The sequence below is a fragment of the Miniopterus natalensis genome, chromosome 2, assembly GCF_054644295.1.
Source record: "Miniopterus natalensis isolate mMinNat1 chromosome 2, mMinNat1.hap1, whole genome shotgun sequence".
In the NCBI taxonomy this organism is placed as follows: Eukaryota; Metazoa; Chordata; class Mammalia; order Chiroptera; family Miniopteridae; genus Miniopterus; species Miniopterus natalensis.
The window spans coordinates 163,018,115-163,036,324 of record NC_142082.1 but is presented as its reverse complement, the minus strand read 5'-3'; the positions used below and the strand labels follow the sequence as shown (position 1 = coordinate 163,036,324).

General features: G+C 40.9%; 1 protein-coding gene across 1 annotated transcript in view; it reads right to left on the bottom strand.

Moving 5' to 3' along the window:
• Positions 1–18,210, bottom strand: part of PLBD1 (phospholipase B domain containing 1) — a 38,998-nt gene that overhangs the window by 9,485 nt on the left and 11,303 nt on the right. The window contains exons 4-5 of the mRNA XM_016197443.2: positions 15,288–15,428; positions 14,636–14,780 (exon numbers count right to left, since the gene is read on the bottom strand). Coding sequence (XP_016052929.1) covers positions 14,636–14,780; positions 15,288–15,428 — 286 coding nt within the window. The remainder of the gene's footprint in view (positions 1–14,635; positions 14,781–15,287; positions 15,429–18,210) is intronic.

Sequence of the window (18,210 nt, the reverse complement as noted above, 5' to 3'; positions counted from 1 at the left end):
ACTGTCCCTGAGGGTCGCGGAGGCTGCGGGAGCCCCAGCAGCTCCTCTAAAGGGCCCGGCACGGACTCACTCGGACGCTCCCTCTGAGCCCAGCGCCGGGCAGCAGCCTGAAAGGACCCGGGACACTCGGGGAGGAACCTGCCTGAAGTCGGGCGAGAGCTGGAGGGGCGGCTTCCTCCAGGCAGAAGGGCTGGCAGAGGCCATGGCTCCTCTGGCGAGTCCTCCCCGCACACAGCCGGCAGGCAGGCGCCATGTTTGAATCGCCAGCACCTGACTCGCACCTTTGGCCCCGCCCCGTGATTCCCGGAGGCCCCGCCCCTCCCCACCTGCAGCTCATCCAGGCCATTTCCAGGGGCTTTTCTGTGCAAGTGGCCTCTCGAGCCTCATGCTGAGGACTTTCCTAAAATCTCTCAAACAAGCAGCAGCAGGCCCCATAAGGCCTGATAAGTGGCCCCAGGCCTGGCACTAGCGGCAGCTGCATTGGCTCATAGCTTGGCCTCTCTTGGGCACCTCCAAGCCAGCACAAGTAGCAGCCAACTACGGTTTGCTGTGTAGCTCACGCTGGGGGGCCCTGGGCAAGGCACTGGCACAGGCTGACTTTGTACCTCCCGGGAGGCCCCAGAGACAGTGCACCTGGTGGTCAGACTTGACCACACTGGATTACAACCCTACCACATCCATGAGTGACACACTCAAGGAGTGCACTTGGTGAATACCAAAGCTCCACTGAAGTAAATCCTGCTCCGTAGGGGTGTCTCCAGCACAGAAGCTCTCTGGCTATAGTTGCAGCTGGTCCTCACAGCCGATTGGCCTGGGGGCCAATTCCTCCCACTGATGCCAACAGCAACCAAGGCTCAACTACAACAGGACAGTGCACACAGCCCACACAGGGGGGCACCTAGAAGGCCCAGCTCAGATGACTGGGAAGCTGAGCCACTGAACCCTACAGGACACCTACTACACAAAGCCACTCTACCGATTCTAGGAGACATAGCAGCTCTACCTAATACATAGGAACAAACACCTGGAAGCAGCCAAAATGTGGAGGCAAAGAAACATGTCATAAAGGAAAGAATAGAAGAAATCTCTAGAAAAGGAACTAAATGAAACAGATCCAAGCAAGCTAACAGATACAGAGTTCAGAATAATGGTTATAAGGATGCTCAAGGATATTAGTAAGAGTATGACAAAAATAAGAAAATCGATGCTACACGAACTGAAATGAATAATTTACAGGGAATCAACAGTAGAGGATGCTGAGAATCAAATCAGCAATTTGGAACATGAAGAAACAACACCCAACCAGAAGAGCAAAAAGCAAAAAGAATCCAGAAATATGAAGATAGTATAAAGAGCCTCTGGGACAACTTCAAGCGGCCCAACATTCATACTATTGGGGTGCCAAAAGGAGAAGGGAGCAAGAAATTGAAAACCTATTTGAAAAAATAATGACAGAAAACTTCCCCTACCTGGAGAAAGAAATAGACTTACAAGTCCAGGAAGCACAGAGGGTCCCAAACAAGAGGAACCCAAAGAGGCCACAGCAAGACACATCATAATTAAAATGCCAAAGGTTAAGGACAAAGAGAGAATCTTAAAAGCAGCAAGAGAAAAGCAGTTAGTTACCTATAAGGGATCCCCCATACGACTGTCAGCTGATTTCTCAATAGAAACTTTGCAGGCCAGAAGGGAGTGGCAAGAAATATTCAAAGTGATGAAAAACAAGGACCTACAACCAAGATTGCTCTACCCAGCAAAGCTATCATTTAGAATTGAAGGTCAGATAAAGAGCTTCTCAGACAGCTAAAGGAGTTCATCACCACCAGACCAGCACTACAGGAAATGTTGAAGGGTCTTCTTTAAGAAGAAGCTAATGAACAAAAGAATCTGATGAAGTAAATAGATCCAGAGATATTGACACACGCAATAGCCTATCATATTTCAGAGGGAAGAGGGAAGGGGGGTGGAGGGTGGGAAGAGATTAACCAAAGTAGTTATATGCATATATGCATAATCCATGGACACAGACAATAACGGGCTGAAGGCCTGGGGAGGGGGTGGGCGTGAGGTAGAGGGGATCAATCGGGAAAAAATGGGACAGCTGTAATACTTTCAACAATAAATATAAATTTAAAAAAAAGAAAAGGAAAAGGCCAGAGAGGGGACACTTGAAACACTGCACTGCAAGAGAAACAAATGTTCTTTAACTATGTTTAATTATATTTTGGCTCTTATCTGTCAATGGCAGTTTTGGAAGGTTGACTTTTATTTTTTCTTATTTAAAAATTTTTTTCAATTAGTTTGCATTCAGTGTTATTTGTTTCAGGTGTACATCATATACTCTACAAAGTGTCCCCCCTGATTTTTCCAGTACCCACCTGGCACCATACATAGTTATTACAACATTATTGAATATATTTCCTATGCTGTACTTTATATCCCCGGGACTATCTGTAATTACCAATCTGTACTTCTCACACAATCCCAACACCCTCCCCTCTGGCAACCATCAGTCTGTTCTTTCTATCTGTAAGTCTGTTTCTGTTAGAAGGTAGACTATTTTAGATCAGGAGAAAGGGAAACAGTCCAGTATTAAAGCCACCCTACAAATAGCATTTCATAGTAAGCTTCTTGCTTAATTTAATTAAGAACTAAAAGGGAACTCTTATAGTTAATAAATCACATTTCAAGGCCAAAAAAACCCACTTGAATCACAAAGGTAAACAGTGACCTTCTGATGTTCAGCACAACCCAGAAATGTTTACCCCTATTAGCCTATCAAGTGCATTTAAAAATTACCCATTTACACACCTCATCCATTAACTGCTCCAAAGTTCCAAAGACCAAACAGCTTCTTTCCAAAAGAGTAGAATCAGTGTTGACCAAAGACATCAATAATATACAACTCACGGTCAGTGGTATGAATCATGACTGTACAAATAGCTGTGCTGCATTTCTTTTTATTTTATTTTTTAAAAATTTTATTGCTTTCAGAGAGAGGGAAGGGGAGAGAGAGAGAAACATCAATGATGAGAGAATCATTGATCAGCTGTGTCCTTCATGCCCCCTGCTGGGGATTGAGCCTGAAACCCAGGCATATTCCCTGACCAGGAATCGAACCTTGATCTCTGGATCATAGGTTGATGCTCAACCGCTGAGCTATGCCAACCAGGCTGTGCTGCATTTCTTTACCACTCCTTACCCGTATTTTCTGCAGTGTGACTTTGCAGCATCTCCCTTCAAGAGGTGTTGTCTGTTTCCCCATCTCTTAAATCTAGGTGGGATTTGGAACTTGCTTCATCTAACAGAATGTGCCAGTTCTAGGCATCAAGAGACTTTACACACTTCCACTCACTCTATGTGACCCTGTTACTGCTGTGGAAACAGCCCAGTCTAGACTGGTCTCCCCGATGAGAGACCACATTGCAGAGGACCAGTCATCTCAGTCACGCCAGCCTCTAGCCAGCCAACCCCCCAGTGTGCAAGAGTTCATCCAAGAACAGTAGAGCTGCCCACCCAACCCACAGCCAACTACAGATGCAGGGAATGGGCCAGCTTAATTCTCTAGAAAGAATCACTTAGCTCTCCTGTGGACTCAAAAGCAGTAGTATTCACATATTGTTTCCAGCCACAAAGCTTTTAAAGTTATTTTTCATAACCTTCAATAGGTAACACACAATAACAGTAATCCAATTATACAACATTGTTTGTTTTGCTGCCATTTGATTTTAAAGCAGAGGGATGGGACACTTTGAGGACTCTCTGTTCTCTCTCTCCAGTTTTAAAAAAAGAAAAAACAAAGGAACAACTTTGTGCCATCCTCAGTCTTTCTGCTCAGCTTCTTCCCACTGAGAAGAGTATCACTTCTAAACCTGTGGCAAGCACCCACGTGGGGTGGCTGTCTACTTTGCCCTACGCCAGCCTGACAGTCAGTCAATAAATGTTTATGAAACACCTACTATATCCCAAGCACTGTGCAACAGCTCCCAGCCCAGAAACTATATCAGAATTCCCTCAGGAGCTTTTCAAAAAGGCCCACGCCCAGACTGCCCTCCCTGTCTACCTCTGCATCTCACCTTCCCGTCTGCAGCAGGAGAACCTTCTGTCTTCTCATTCTGAGCAAAGGAAGCCTGTGGGAGCCCTGTTATCCCAGGACCCGAAATCCTACAGCCGTTTATTTCATCTGCTCTGTAATGGACCCGTCTTCCCACCTTCAAGAGTGGCATTTTTTCGCTTCTCTTCCCCTCCAACCAATCCCCACTTCTCCTGCCAGTGATTATTCCTCAATCAAGTATTTAATTTTTTAATTAAAAAAAAATGTTTTTATTGATTTCACAGAGGAAGGGAGAGGGGGAGAGAGAGAGAAACATCAATGATGAGAGTTATGGATCGACTGCCTCCTGCACGCCCCCCACTGGGGATTGAGCCCAAAACCTGGGCATGTGCCCTGACTGGGAATCAAACCCTGACCTCCCGGTTCATGGGTTGATGCTCAACCTGACCTACGCCAGCTGGGCCCACATAAGTATTTATTGAAGACATCTCTCCTTGATCCTGCCGTAGGAATGTGATCAATGAAGGATTCATACTACTATGTATTCAGGCACAGGAAGCCTCTGCTGTGGAGTCTGAATGTCCTGCAGTGGTTCTACTACAGGGAAGAGTAGGTCTCTTAAAGGTTATATGGAATAAATATAAAGAAGGCGGGTTTGTATTTAATCAACATTCTGTTATCATCCATGTCAAAATGAAATTTGTTTTTGGTAAATAATAAATTATTTTATCTACTTTAGATTATATTATTTGTTTACTATTTTCTATTTCTCCCAAAGCATGTAAGCTCCATCGGGACTGGGACTTTTTCTGTCTTGTTCATTCCAGTCCAAAGATAAAGGATTTAATACATAGTAGGTGCTCAACAAATCACTGCTGAAAAGAAGATGGTGGTGACTAACATTTATTGTGCACCTACTGCACACTAGATACCTTGCTTTAGAAGAATGGGTACCATTATTTGATCTTCACAAAAGAGTAATTGGATGAGCTACTTTTATTTTTCTTATTTTTTTAGGTGAGCTATTTAAAAAAAAAATTAGCTATTTAGAGCTAATAAACAGCATTATCAGAAATAAATCTAAGACCAAATTTCAGCACATGCCTTTCCCACTCTTCCATATGCCTAACAAATGTGATGGGAACAGATATATAGTCATGTAAATGGTGATGACACTTACACACCACGAAGCAAATGCAGTAGAAGCAATTAGGAGAGAGTGAGTCATGGGGAGTTTCGTGTTTAGATAGGGTGGAGCTGGAGAAAATCACCTTATGACCAGTTAGTCAAGAAAAGTATGGAACATAACGTGGGATTTCTGGAAAGATAGAAGGGAGGAAGCTTCCTGAGCTAGGTGGGGAATGATGATAAAGATGTGTGGCCTGGCAGAAGTCATTAGTGTCATGGGATGGTGACAAAAAGGACATAAAGGACAAAAAAAAGGTTCTTAAGAAAGTAGAAAATTAAGTGCTATGAAATCTATCTATAATCCTTTGAAATAGGTGCCCTAGTTCTACTTTTATTTCTTTTCCTGCCTTGGTTCTACTTTTTAAAGGCAGAAGACATGAACCTTGGCATGTGTTAACTCCCAGATTGTATATATTTCAGCTTTATGTCCAAAGTATCTAACATAAAAGAAGTCATGTGAAATTAATAAAAGTAATAGTACGTTAAAATGTTAACAGCATATGTAGGCAATTTGATAACTTATGAAAGGAATAACATTATGGATTATGAAGGAGACTTGACTAAATTATCTTGGGGAGTTGAGACTATTTTTTTCTCTTCCTGTGCACCTACTTTCAAGTATTTGAACTTCCAACAGGAAAAGGCTGAGCAAAGTCTTTGCTACCCAGACCAGGAGGGCTGCCAGAGTTGGAAAGGATGGGCTTGAACTCAGTGAATCAACTAGGGTCCTTGTTACAAATACCCTGGCCCAGATCAACTGAATAAGGATTTCTATGGATGGCACTTAGGAATATGCATTTTTAGCAAGCTCCATGGGAAATTTTAAGTTTCCCAGGGGGGTATATCTGTGTGGGGGAGGTGATGAGGTGCCTGGATATAATACAAAGCAGGAACACACGCATGCTGGTGAAACACTAAGTGCATTCCAGAGAGCCTCATGACAGATAATTAAGCTCAAAGCCTAAGCCTCATATAGATAATCATTACTGGAATCCTCAATTAAAACACTTTGAATAGATTCCAGCTTTTGTTCCCACACAAAAACTCCACCCACCTGGTGTGCCAGGAGGCCCTTTGAGTTCATGGCTTTTTTAGTTTTAATCATTTAAGTTAAATGCAAACGGAATCATTTTTTGGGGGAAAAAAAGGATATTTATAGTGATATATTGTGTCTGAATCCCAGTTCCCAACTTCTGAGTGGTATGATTTTGAGCACACTATTTAATTTCTCTAAACCTGTTTATTTTTTTAAAAATGTAGATACAATACCCTCCTTGTTAGGTTTTTCTGAAAATTAAATGGCATTATATATCAACCTTTTAGTATAGTATCAGTCACAGTGCCAGGCCCATAAGTGGGAACTAAACCTAAAATATTAGTGTTCCCCCCTCCCTTTTAATTTCAGTAACAAATGAGCACAAACAAGTTTACAATAACTTATTTAAAAATTGGGTGCTGCTTAATTCCCATTAACTTAGTTAGATCCTATTCATGCCATTTATAATCAGGGTGACTACAAAGTATTAGCTTCAAGGTCCAACTCTTGTGCTGAACATAGAGGTCTGCATCTCAAATGCCCTGCTAACAATTCCTGAACATTTTGGACTCTTGTTTTCAAGTCAAAGGTATAGAAGTGCGGGCAGCACAAATAGAAAACAATGAGGTTGTGACGGAGACGATGATGTTTTAGGCAGCCTTCACCTCTTTCTCCCTTATAGTTCCCACCATGTCCACAAGTAGGCTTAGATATTGGATTTAGCAGACAAAGACTTCAACTTCAAACAGTTCAGAAAAGAAAAATATGGCATTAAAAGTTACTAGAGGCAATATTAACAGAGAAATGGAAACTAAAGAAGGAACAAAATGGAAATTCTAGACCTGAAAAGTACTATAATTGAAATAAGAATTTCACTGAATGGATTCCATAGTAAATTTGAGATGGAAAAAGAATCAGTAAACTTGAAACAGATCAATGAAATTATCCAATGTGAAGACTAGAGAGAGAAAGAAAAAAAAAAGACTGAAGAAACATAATCAAGGCCCCAAATACCCGTGGAGTAAGATTAAGCATTCTGACATAAGTAATTGGAATCCCAGCGAGGAGAAGAGAGAGAAAAGGGGACAGAATGTTTTCACTTTCAGTGCAGCATTCAAGAAATTACATGAGATACTGAACACTTTATTATAAAATAGGCTTCATTTTAGATGATTTTGCCCAACTGTAGGCTAATACAAGTGTTCTGAGCATGTTGAAGGTAAGCTACGCTAAGCTATGATATTTGGTAGGTTAGGTATATTAAATGTTTTCGACTAAGGATAATTTCAATTTACAATGGGCTTATTGGGAAGTACACCCATAGTAAGTTGAGGAACAGCTGTACAATTCTTTCCCACTTGGGGTGGTGAGAACACAAAGCAATATACAGATGATGTATTATAGAATTGTACACCTGAAACCTATATAATTTTATTAACCAATGTCACCCCAATAAATTCAATTAAATGAATGAATGAATGAATGAATGAAACAACTACAGACCCTGCCGACATTAAAGGCTAATAAAAATGTTATGAATAACTGTCAATAAACATGATAATTTAGAAGAAATGGACAAATTCCTTGAAAGACACAAATTTTCAAAACTGACTCTTGAAGAACTAGAAAACCTGAATAGTCCTATATCAATAAAAGAAATTGAATTAATAATTAAAAACTTTGCAACAAGTAAAACTCTATGTCTAGATGGCTTAGTCGAAGAATTGTATTAAACACTTAAAGAAAAAAATACCAGTCATACACAAACTTTTTCACAAAACATAGAAGGAAAAATTAATTCCAAACTCAGATTATAAGGACAAGGTTACCCTGATGCCAAAATTATTATAAGAAAAGAAAACCACAGACCAATATAGATAAAAAAAAAAAAAAAATCCTTAACAAAATAGCAGTAAGTTGAACAAAAAAAATTTTTTAAATAATGAATTATGACTAAGTGGGGGTTATCCCAGGAATGCCAAGTTGTTTTAACATCTGAAAAGCAGTCAATGAAACTAACCATATTAACAAAGAAGAAAAATTATATGATCACTTTAATCGAAGCAGAGAAAGAATTTCACAAAACATAATAAAAACATTAAGGGATCTTCTTAACCTTATAAAGGGTATCTACAAAAATCCTACAACAAACATCATACTTAGTGATAAAAGACTGAATACTTTTCTCTTAAGATCAGGAAGTAAGCAACGATTCTCATGCCGTGCTAGTCTACATTTTTCTGGAGGTCTTATCCAGTGCGATTATGCAAGAAATCAAGGACATACAAGGAAAAAAAGTCAAACTGTCTTTATGCAGAGATGATATGATTATGAATATAGAAAAATCCCGAGAAATCTACAGAAAAGCTATTAGAACTGAAAAATGAGTTTAGAAAGCTCTCAGGATAAGTAGTAAATATACAAAATGTCATTTTTCTATATTGTGATTTTTATATTTCCACAAATTTTTTACTGTGGACTGATCATAATAACGTGCTTCTAATGAGTAGAATGTGGTGGAAATGTCAATGTATGACTTCTGAGACTAGGTCATAATAGGCATTGCTGTTTCTGCTCTGTTCTTTTGGATCACCTGGTCTGGGAAAAGCCGGACACCTTGTCATGGGGATATTCAAGCAGTCCTGTGAAGAGGCTTAAGTGCTGGGGAACCACTTTGTCAGCACACCATGTGAGTCACCCTGGAAGTGTATCTTCCAGCTTCAGTTAAGTTACAGAGAGTTCAGCTCCTCAGTCTATGAGTCTTGCAACTGGAGCCCCAAATGTACCAAAGTAGAGACATGCCATCCTCTCTGTGCCCTAAATTCCTGGTTCAAAGAAACTATGAGATACTAAATGATTATTGCTTTTTCAAGGTACTAATTTTTGGAGTGACTTGTTACGTAGTTATAGATAACATGCATATATATAAGCAATGAACAATTGAAACGGAGTGAAAATATCAATTCTGATTATAGGAGCATCAACAATTACTTAGGATTCAAATGAATTAAAGGTATGTAAGCCCATATACTAAAAACTACAAAACATTGCTCAGATAAAAGAAGATCTAAATAAGCAGAGATACTATATTCATGGATTGGAAGACTCAGTATTAGCAATACTGATTTTCTCTGAATTGACTTAAAGATTCCATGAAGTTGGAATCAGTAGATCTTTGTGCTGAGGTCTTCACACAGTGGTATGGGCTACCTTTTCAGAGCTGTCATTCCCTATGTGATTTCTCTCCATGTCTTATGTACTTCCTTGGCTCTTGACTTGCATAGCCAAAATCAACACTTGACTGGTGTGCAGTATCCTGGGGATAGGGTTAGTGTGGGGCTTTTATCTTCCTTAGCCTTATCAGTTGTTAGGTAAAATAGATCTGGCTATTCAAAACACTTGTGAGGGATGGAAAACTTCTAGAACAAGGTTATCCAGGGTCACCTTCCTTAGAGTTTTCAGAGCTTTAGGCAACTATGTCTTTCAGGGTTCCTGCCTATGTAAACAATTAGATTAAGAGTTTCCAAAATTCATGGGCCTAGGTGGGGTATAGTGATTTATCAATGAAGATTTAGAATAATGGGTAGAGAAAAGCACGAATGTATTTGTCCAATCAAGGCATGTAGATTCTTTATAGTATCTGAACACCATCTCTCTGTATTATTTATTATCAAATGCATTGTTCCTGGATAATTTTCTAGCTCCCACCATGAGTAAAAGGTAGTAGAATTGTTATTATTCATAAAGCCATGACTTTAACCTGCTTGTACTGAAACAACAGGGGTCTCTTTGCCTCTGCAGCTCCCTTTTGCCATTGACTTAATGAATTGCAGTATCTATTGCGCCACCTGTGAATACGGGCTGCTAATGACTCTCTCAAAAGTCTTTACTGTGATTTGTTTATGATGACCACAACTGTGAGTCTTACACAGAACGTTAAGAGAAATGTGAATGATAATTTATTTATGGTCATTAAAGTTGAATTCAAAAACTTATAGCATAAACACAGATCAGAATATTTTCAACTCTCTGCTGTTGGCTCCTTCAGCTGTAACCCTTGCATTCCTAGAGTGTGATCTCTTTCCACGCCCCCAGCTTTCACACGCCCCCATCAGTGGGCATGATTAGGAGAGAAGCCTGTGGGCAGAGCCAGAAGAGCAGTCCCAATCACACAAGGAATAACCATCCAAGCAGGTTAAGACTAGCCTGTGACAGTGAGAAGTCACCTCATTAACTAAAGGCCTGAGATCTGTTGAAAGGCCCATTTGTGCGGGGGAGCAAGGTTCTCAAAAGCCCTTGTAGGGGCCAGGCCTAGCTCTCCCCAGAGGACTGCAGTGGGATGAGGTGACCAGGGTAAGCAGTGGAGCACACAGAGTGAAGTTCACTGCTGCCCTTGGGTGCTGCAGAAGGAAGGTGGCACTGCCATGAAAACACATGCTGCAGCCCAGGAATAAGCATGACCTTTGGTAGCTTAGAGCCCAGAACACATGCTGTGTCTGACAAGAGTCACCCAAACTCATGTTACCAACATTCTGTCAGCTCAGTGATGTAAAACATACTCTGAGGTCCAGCAGAAAGGATTTATGCACCAGGACCACCTCATAGGCTTGAGTCTCAGAGCTCCTCATGGCATCTTGCTTAACTTGCCTATGGGTGTGAATAGAGAAAAAAAGCTCCCCAAAACAAGAGATACAAGGACCAGGACCCACATGGGTCCCTGTCTGAGCTTGGCCCCATCAGGAGGCTCTGCCATGCTGGCTGGTCTTGGGCACTAGAAAGATATTTAGAAATTTTCTGGAAGGTGCTTCCTAAATCAGATGCACATGAGACACAGGCTGTGGCCAGGACGTCCCAGTACTTCTAGTCTGCCTGGTCTCAGGGTACTGGAGGGGGTCTTAGGAAATTTTGAGGAAGGCAGCTGAAAATTCACTGCCTGGGCTTAAGGGTGGTGCGGAGATTATCAGCACCTGGTATACTTTTGGTATGCTTTTGACTTCCTCAGGACATTTTATGTTAGCATCTTCAGGTGAAACAATTTCCCCAAAGGTAAAGGGAGATCTTATTCTGTTTAAAAAACAACAGACAAAAAAGACTGAGCCTATGGAGCTACCGAATCCCTTAGATCCTTTCTAGACTAAGATGGGGGTTATTATATGAGTGCATTTCCTTGACTGAACCACCTCTGTTTGCATGGAGTCAGTTGGGGCTCTGGTGCACACGGAGCATGAGATTGGCTTAGGTAAGTCTGGGCGTGCCGGGGACCATAAATGCTTTTGTAATATTGATGAATGTATCGTGAAGGATTCCTCCTGTTCCTTCTCTTCTCCTGTGCTGGAGTACAGTTTTGGGAGTGCTCTTTGGCAATTCTCATTAGGCAGTTACCCCTCAAGGACTCTGGCAAGGACAACGGGAGCACACAGGAAGTTGTGATGCACTACAGTAGTTCAGTCATTTTTGACACTTTGTTTTCTTCTTGAACGCGGATATCAATCTTCCATCCGTACACTGACTGACCATCTATAAAACATGTGGTCTGAGTCGGCTGGATTATTGCGTCAGCCTTCTAATGTTCTTTCGTAGCCTCTCTTGCCGTCCTTTCTTGGGCCAGATCATTCCAATCTATTAATGCTGCTACCCCTTGTCACTTCAACAGTCTTGCATTGCCCTTCATTCCCTCTCTCTGGCCTTCTCCACACTTCACACATACTGTTTGTTCCACACGGAACATTCTTCCACCCCACTGTCCCCAATGGTCTGGCTAATTTATACATGTGTCTCTTGTGCCTCAACTTAAATTTTACTTTCTCTTAGGGTCTATCTCAACATCCCCAAACTAGTCTTTCCTATTACTTATTAAACAAATCGCACTTTATTATCACTGCTTTTTGTCTCTATTTTTTCACCAGAATGCAAATTTCGTTAGAGTATATATAAATTGTATCTGTCTTGTTCTCCACTGTAGATACTTTGCCTAGCATAATTTAACAGGAAATTGTTGACAAATGAATAAATGACATAATGTTTACAACTTTATGAAGTAAGCATTATATTAACCTCATTTTACAAATAAGAAAGCAGGTTCACCAGAGTAAAATAGCTGGACTTTGTATGTTGAGAAACAGTTTAGCAGCGGTCTAAGCTCTACCTTTTTCCTTTTTGGAAACCTCAAAAAAAAAGATCATTGTGTCCTGAAGTTTTAGATTCTTCATGGCAATCATCTTGCTGGGCAGAATCTGCCGGGAGGGCCATGGTGTATTGGGAAAGTATGGAGAGGCGCATGTGAGAGCTTCAGAGTCAACTGGACATTCAGCAGGATGGTATCTGTGCCATCCCAGTCACCATCCTCTTTAACATGAGCCTCGGCCAAGTCACGAATGTTTCATCAGCCAAGTCAGGAATGTTTCATGACTTGATCTGTCTGTTTGACTCAGCGATTCTTAATATCTGTGTCCAGGATATCATGAAGAGCGTCCCGGTCCTGGCCCCTTCAACATGAAACTACCAGCACACTCTTAATCCGCTTAATGGCACTACCACGGCACCCCTCCACCAAAGGGAAACAAGCCACCCAACTCTGTGCTGGGACCGACGGCTCCCACGGCACGATGTTCGTGGCAAAGTTTGGTTCCATATATCTATTGGATGAACCCAATGTGGCCGACTCCTCAATCAACTCTGTCAAATAATGAGTCTACGTGTATTTCGTGTAAGCTGATCAATTGGAGAAAACAAGAACCTCCTGCTCTACTGGCTCCTGTTAAAACACATTGGTGTAAAAAAAAAAGTAAGTTTTGTTCTGTCTCAGTTTAATTGCTCTACAAGCCTCTATTATCTATGTAGCCATCTATTCGGGAAGGATACAGAGGGAAATGTTAACAGAGTCATGAGTTTTACAGGAAATCCCTCATGACCTTCCCCATCACTGCCTTTGGGATCCAGAACTTTTAACACTATTCTCCAGAGATTTCAAAGCAATACAGGTGACATCTGAACACTGTATTTATTGAAAACAAGAGGAAGAATATTTGATGGGTCTGTCTCTGGCTGTCCTTACATTTTGGTTTAAAGGAGCACCAAAACAAACAAACAAACAAAAAATCAAAGCACAGAGCAAGGAGTCCCCAGACCCTCTCAATACTAAAACAATTAAGCAAACTACAACAAAGGTGAAATCAAAATGGTCTCAAAAGAAGGGTCAGGTCACAAGGACAGAAAAATAACAAGTTATGCCCCTTGTCAGCATTCCTGATAGGGTGGTGTTAATACTCTCAGGAGCAATAATACCAGAAGGGGCAAAATACTCTGACAACAATAGACAGGTATGACGGGTGGTTGGTAAAACAGCCCTGTAAGTTACAGATATGTAATTAAAGGTGTCAAAAGTGCCACATCACATCCTCTGTAGACTCTTAGGGGTTAGGAAGAATTTTCCCCTTGCCTTTGCTCATGACATTTCCTGAAGAGGTGGCAAATCTGCAACTGAGGGGGCAATTCCAGCCAGCAGACGTGCTCTCTTGGGTTCACACAGTGAGTTTTATTTTTCTCTTGAGAAGCTGGAGATCTGGAAACACTGATCTCCACATGGCCAGTGACAACAGTCAGTGGGAGCTGAGCAGCTGGCCTCCTTTCCATGTGCCATGTGTTTGCTACAGTTGTTTCCACTTCCGTTTTCTTAGACGGCCCCCTTTACGCATTCGCATCATCTGCTGTCTCCTTTAGGCTCAGGAGTGTGCAGCCCCTACCCTGCAGAGACTGTCCTCCCCACCCATCTCTACCTGCTCAAATCCTACTCATTGTTCATGATTCATTTCAAACATCAACCCCTTTCCTTTCCCCAACAATCTGATGCGAGTTCTCCCTCTTTTTGTAGCACACAAAGTATCCGGTAATAATAGTATTCTTATCTGTATTTATCTCGTTAAACATTTATAAGCTCACACATTCATTTATCCATTCATTCAGCAAAACCTTATTAAGTACTAAAGGTGCCCCACACTAGGTTAGGGGCCGTGGGTGCGGCAATGAAGAAGGGAAACAGAGAGGCCCTCAAGGAGACAGGGGGAGCAGGCTCTCTCCCGCTCATCTCTGCTTCCATAGCAGAGCACAAGAAAGTGCCTTGGACTTAATAACTCAGTTGCATTTGTCGAAGTGAATTTTTGTCAGCTCTCTTAACTAAGTATGTCATTCTATTTAAAAAGCATTAGAGCTCGATTTCTTCAAAAAGCATTCTGAAAATTAAATTTCATGAACATTTACTAACCACTGAACACTTCTCCCATTCCAGTTACTCTGAATCACCAAGGCTTCATCCTGAAATAGTACCCAGAGTACTCAGATGTCCCTCTAAGTTTATTTACCTGGGTAACTGCTGAAAGAGAGGCGACTACTGCTGGTGTCTTTATCTCTGATGTTGAAGTCCCAGTGTTTATATATCCTGAGCATGGCTGCATATGTGTACCAGCTTGAGTGAGCAAAAAAGATGTTCTCAAATCCAGGAAGAACCTATAGCCAGAATCATAGTGAATGACACAGATAACTGACTACAAGTGACATATGGCTATGTATCGTAAATGATTAACACAATTGGGACACAAAGTGACATGATCCCTATACAGTAGGTGTATTGGGATATATCTGACTACAAGTGAAATAAGTGTACAGGGATTATGTCAGTTCAGGTGTCTATTGCTGTATTTACTACCAGGAAATTAACCTTTTATGTGTGCAAAACAGACTCTGTCCTAGCATGCAAAATGGAAGATTCTGGAAAGTGGGAGTGGCAGGTACACAGAACATGGGAAGAATGGTGGAAGAAACAGAGGTAACGTCATGTACATCCAATTCCCTCCGTCAGTTCCCTCTGGTTCTTAATGTCTACGGTAGAGGAACCCATGAGCTGATCTGTAACTACAGCCAGGGTGATGAGATGGTGCCATACTTGGGCGTCATGTAGAAAAAGTCCGTATGGACCAGAACCAAGAAAAAGAGAAAGGCTGCTGTGTGTCTCACCTTAATTAGAGCAGAGCAGTGTCCCTGGTCCCATCTTTTAAAAAGCTCCAGGCTGGAGTTCTTCATGGGAGATAGTGAGGGAATCAGATCCAACAGATCTCCAACAGCATTCAGGAACTGAATCTGGAACAGGGTCATGGGCTGGGGAGAGACAGAAACTGCGCTTAACACTGATTTGTGGCAGTCAGGTGCCATTTTCTATTGTTTTTCTTATTACGGATCCATTAAATTGATCCTTTGTGAAGGGTCCCTAATGTAACAGGTGCACTAGATTTCACTGTAACATATAATTATTTTTACTTTATAGCTTATAAGGTATTTTAGCATGTTTTAATATCCACAAATTTGGGGGAGATTCTCCTAAGACAGCATGCCTCTCCAGGGTTCTCAATCTCTGCACTAGTGATATTTTGGGCCAAATAATTCTTTTTTTATGGGGGGCTGTGCATTGAAGGATGTTTAACAGCACCCCTGGCCTCTAGCTACTACATATCAGTAGCACCTCCCAGTTTTGACAACCAAAAATGTCTCCAGGCATTGCCCAGTACCCTCAGGAGGGAAATCACCACTTGTTGAGAATCACTGCTTTACAGAAAAAAAATTCAACTAAGGTGCTTTAGGTTTTGATTGTGTGTTTAACATGGGACTAACTGACTTGATAGCGTTAACCCTGAAGCAATGATCAGGCTTGAACATGAACTTTGTGCTAACCAAACAAGCACTGCTCCAGCAAGATTCAATCCACCAGAGTAGCCCAGAGATGGACATCTGCATACAAACTGGTTTGCAGTCACAGGTGGTGGGAGTACAAACACAAAAGACATTAACCAAAAAACAAGAACAAAAACAAAAATCCCAATCTAATTATTTAACTTAAAAAACTACAGGGTCTTTACTTCATTGATTTTTCTTATGCTGAAAATCTTGATATCCAACACACAGGGTGGGACAAAAGTAGATTTACAGTTGTTTGTATGGAAAATAATACAATTAATAAATAATAACACAAGAATATACTCTGGTTTGAGTACTCACAATTGTAAACCTACTTTTGACCCACCCTGTATTTACTTATTTGCTTTATCTTACTAGATCTATCTAATGAACTCTCTCAAAGTTCAAAATAACAATACCAATACTATTAAGTAAGATTACTGAATATAGTTTAAGGCTATTTTGTTTTGTTTTTTTTTTGGTGATTCTTCTTGTCCTTAGGACCTGTCCCACTAAGGATATACAGTAATAACTGTTTTAAGGTCATGTGCAATAACTGCTCCCTGTGCGGTTATGCCATGAGCCTGATATAGAGTTAAATATGTTTGTGTCAATTTATTTTCAGATTTCAGGGATTGCGTTCTTCTTTGTGATTAAATTTTGTTTGATAGTTATGAACAGCATTTCCGTGGTTCTAAAGTCAAATGTATAAAGCAAGTTATGTTCAAATAAATGTAGATTTCATCTCTGATCCCTCCAGTTTATTTTCTCCCTTCTTTTATAAGTAATCATCTATTTTTTAGTTTTTGGTTTATTCTTTCATTGTTTCTTTTAAAAAAGATAAGCAAATCTATCTATTATCTATCTATCTATCTATCTATCTATCTATCTATCTATCTATCTATCATCTATCTATCATCTATCTATCTATCTATCTATCTATCTATCTATCTATCTATCTATCTATCTATCATCTATCTATCATCTATCTATCTATCTATCTATCTATCTATCTATCTATCTATCTATCTATCTATCTATCTATCTATCTATCATCTATCTATCTAATCATCTACCATCTATCTATCTATTATCTATCTATCTATCTATCTATCTATCTATCTATCTATCTATCATCATCTATCTATCTATCTAATCTATCATCTATCATCTATCATCTCCATTTCTTATGTAAAAGACCACACACAATACACAGTCTTTACTTTTGACACTGAGTAACAGATCCTAAAGGTCACTTCATAACAGTATATGGAGATCTACCTCATTCCTGTCTGCAGCTATATCATTTATGCAGCCAGTCTTTTATTTTTTGGCTGTTTTTAGTCTTTTGTTATTACAAATTATCTGCAATGAACCGGTTTGTATCTTTGCCAGTGAACTTGTTAATAGAAGGGAGAGATCCTTGTCTCCCCTGGTTGCTAGTGGGGGTGGAATTCTTGCCATATCCTCCCAAAATGAATTTTCTGAGACTTGCAAGGGAGGGTGGGATAGCGTAGAAAGTGTTATTTCCATGGAATGAAACCCCTGAGTTTCCAAAGTCCCGTTTCCCTTTGTCTGGTCATAGAAGTGGTGTAGCTGGGACTTCAGCAGAGCTAAAATCAGAGCCAGTGTCCAGAGTTTCCATGTTGGAGCAGACTCCAATCTAGCATCAGGCTAGCATATTTGTGTTCCCCGATGTAGTCCATCAGTCCACTGCATGTGGGGTCTGCAGGGCCATATGGCTATGGAGGAGCCACAGGTGAGTGCAAGGAAGCCAAGAGCAGGGCAAGAGCACAAAAGAGCCCTGGCCGGTGTGTCTCAGTGGTTAGAGCATCGGCCCAAGCCCCGAAGGGTTCCAGGTTAAGGGCACGTACCTGGGTTGCAGATTTGACCTCACCCCGGTTGGGGATAGTGCACAAGGCCACCAATCAATGTTTCTCTTTTACTCTCTTTCCTCCTCCCTCCCACTCTCTTTAAAAATCAATGGAAAAAATATCCTCAGGTGACGATTAACAAAAAAAAAAAAAAAAAACGCGCAACAAGAGAAAGAACTTCTTTATTTAGGAGATTATATATTCCTAAATTTTTGGGCACTTGCAGTGGCCACGCTCATTCTGGCAATAATCTTTGTTTTTAGGTGTGACTCACAGGCAAATCTTCCCTATGTCACCCGAACTTTATTGGGCATGGGCCTATCTTCCCTTTGTTG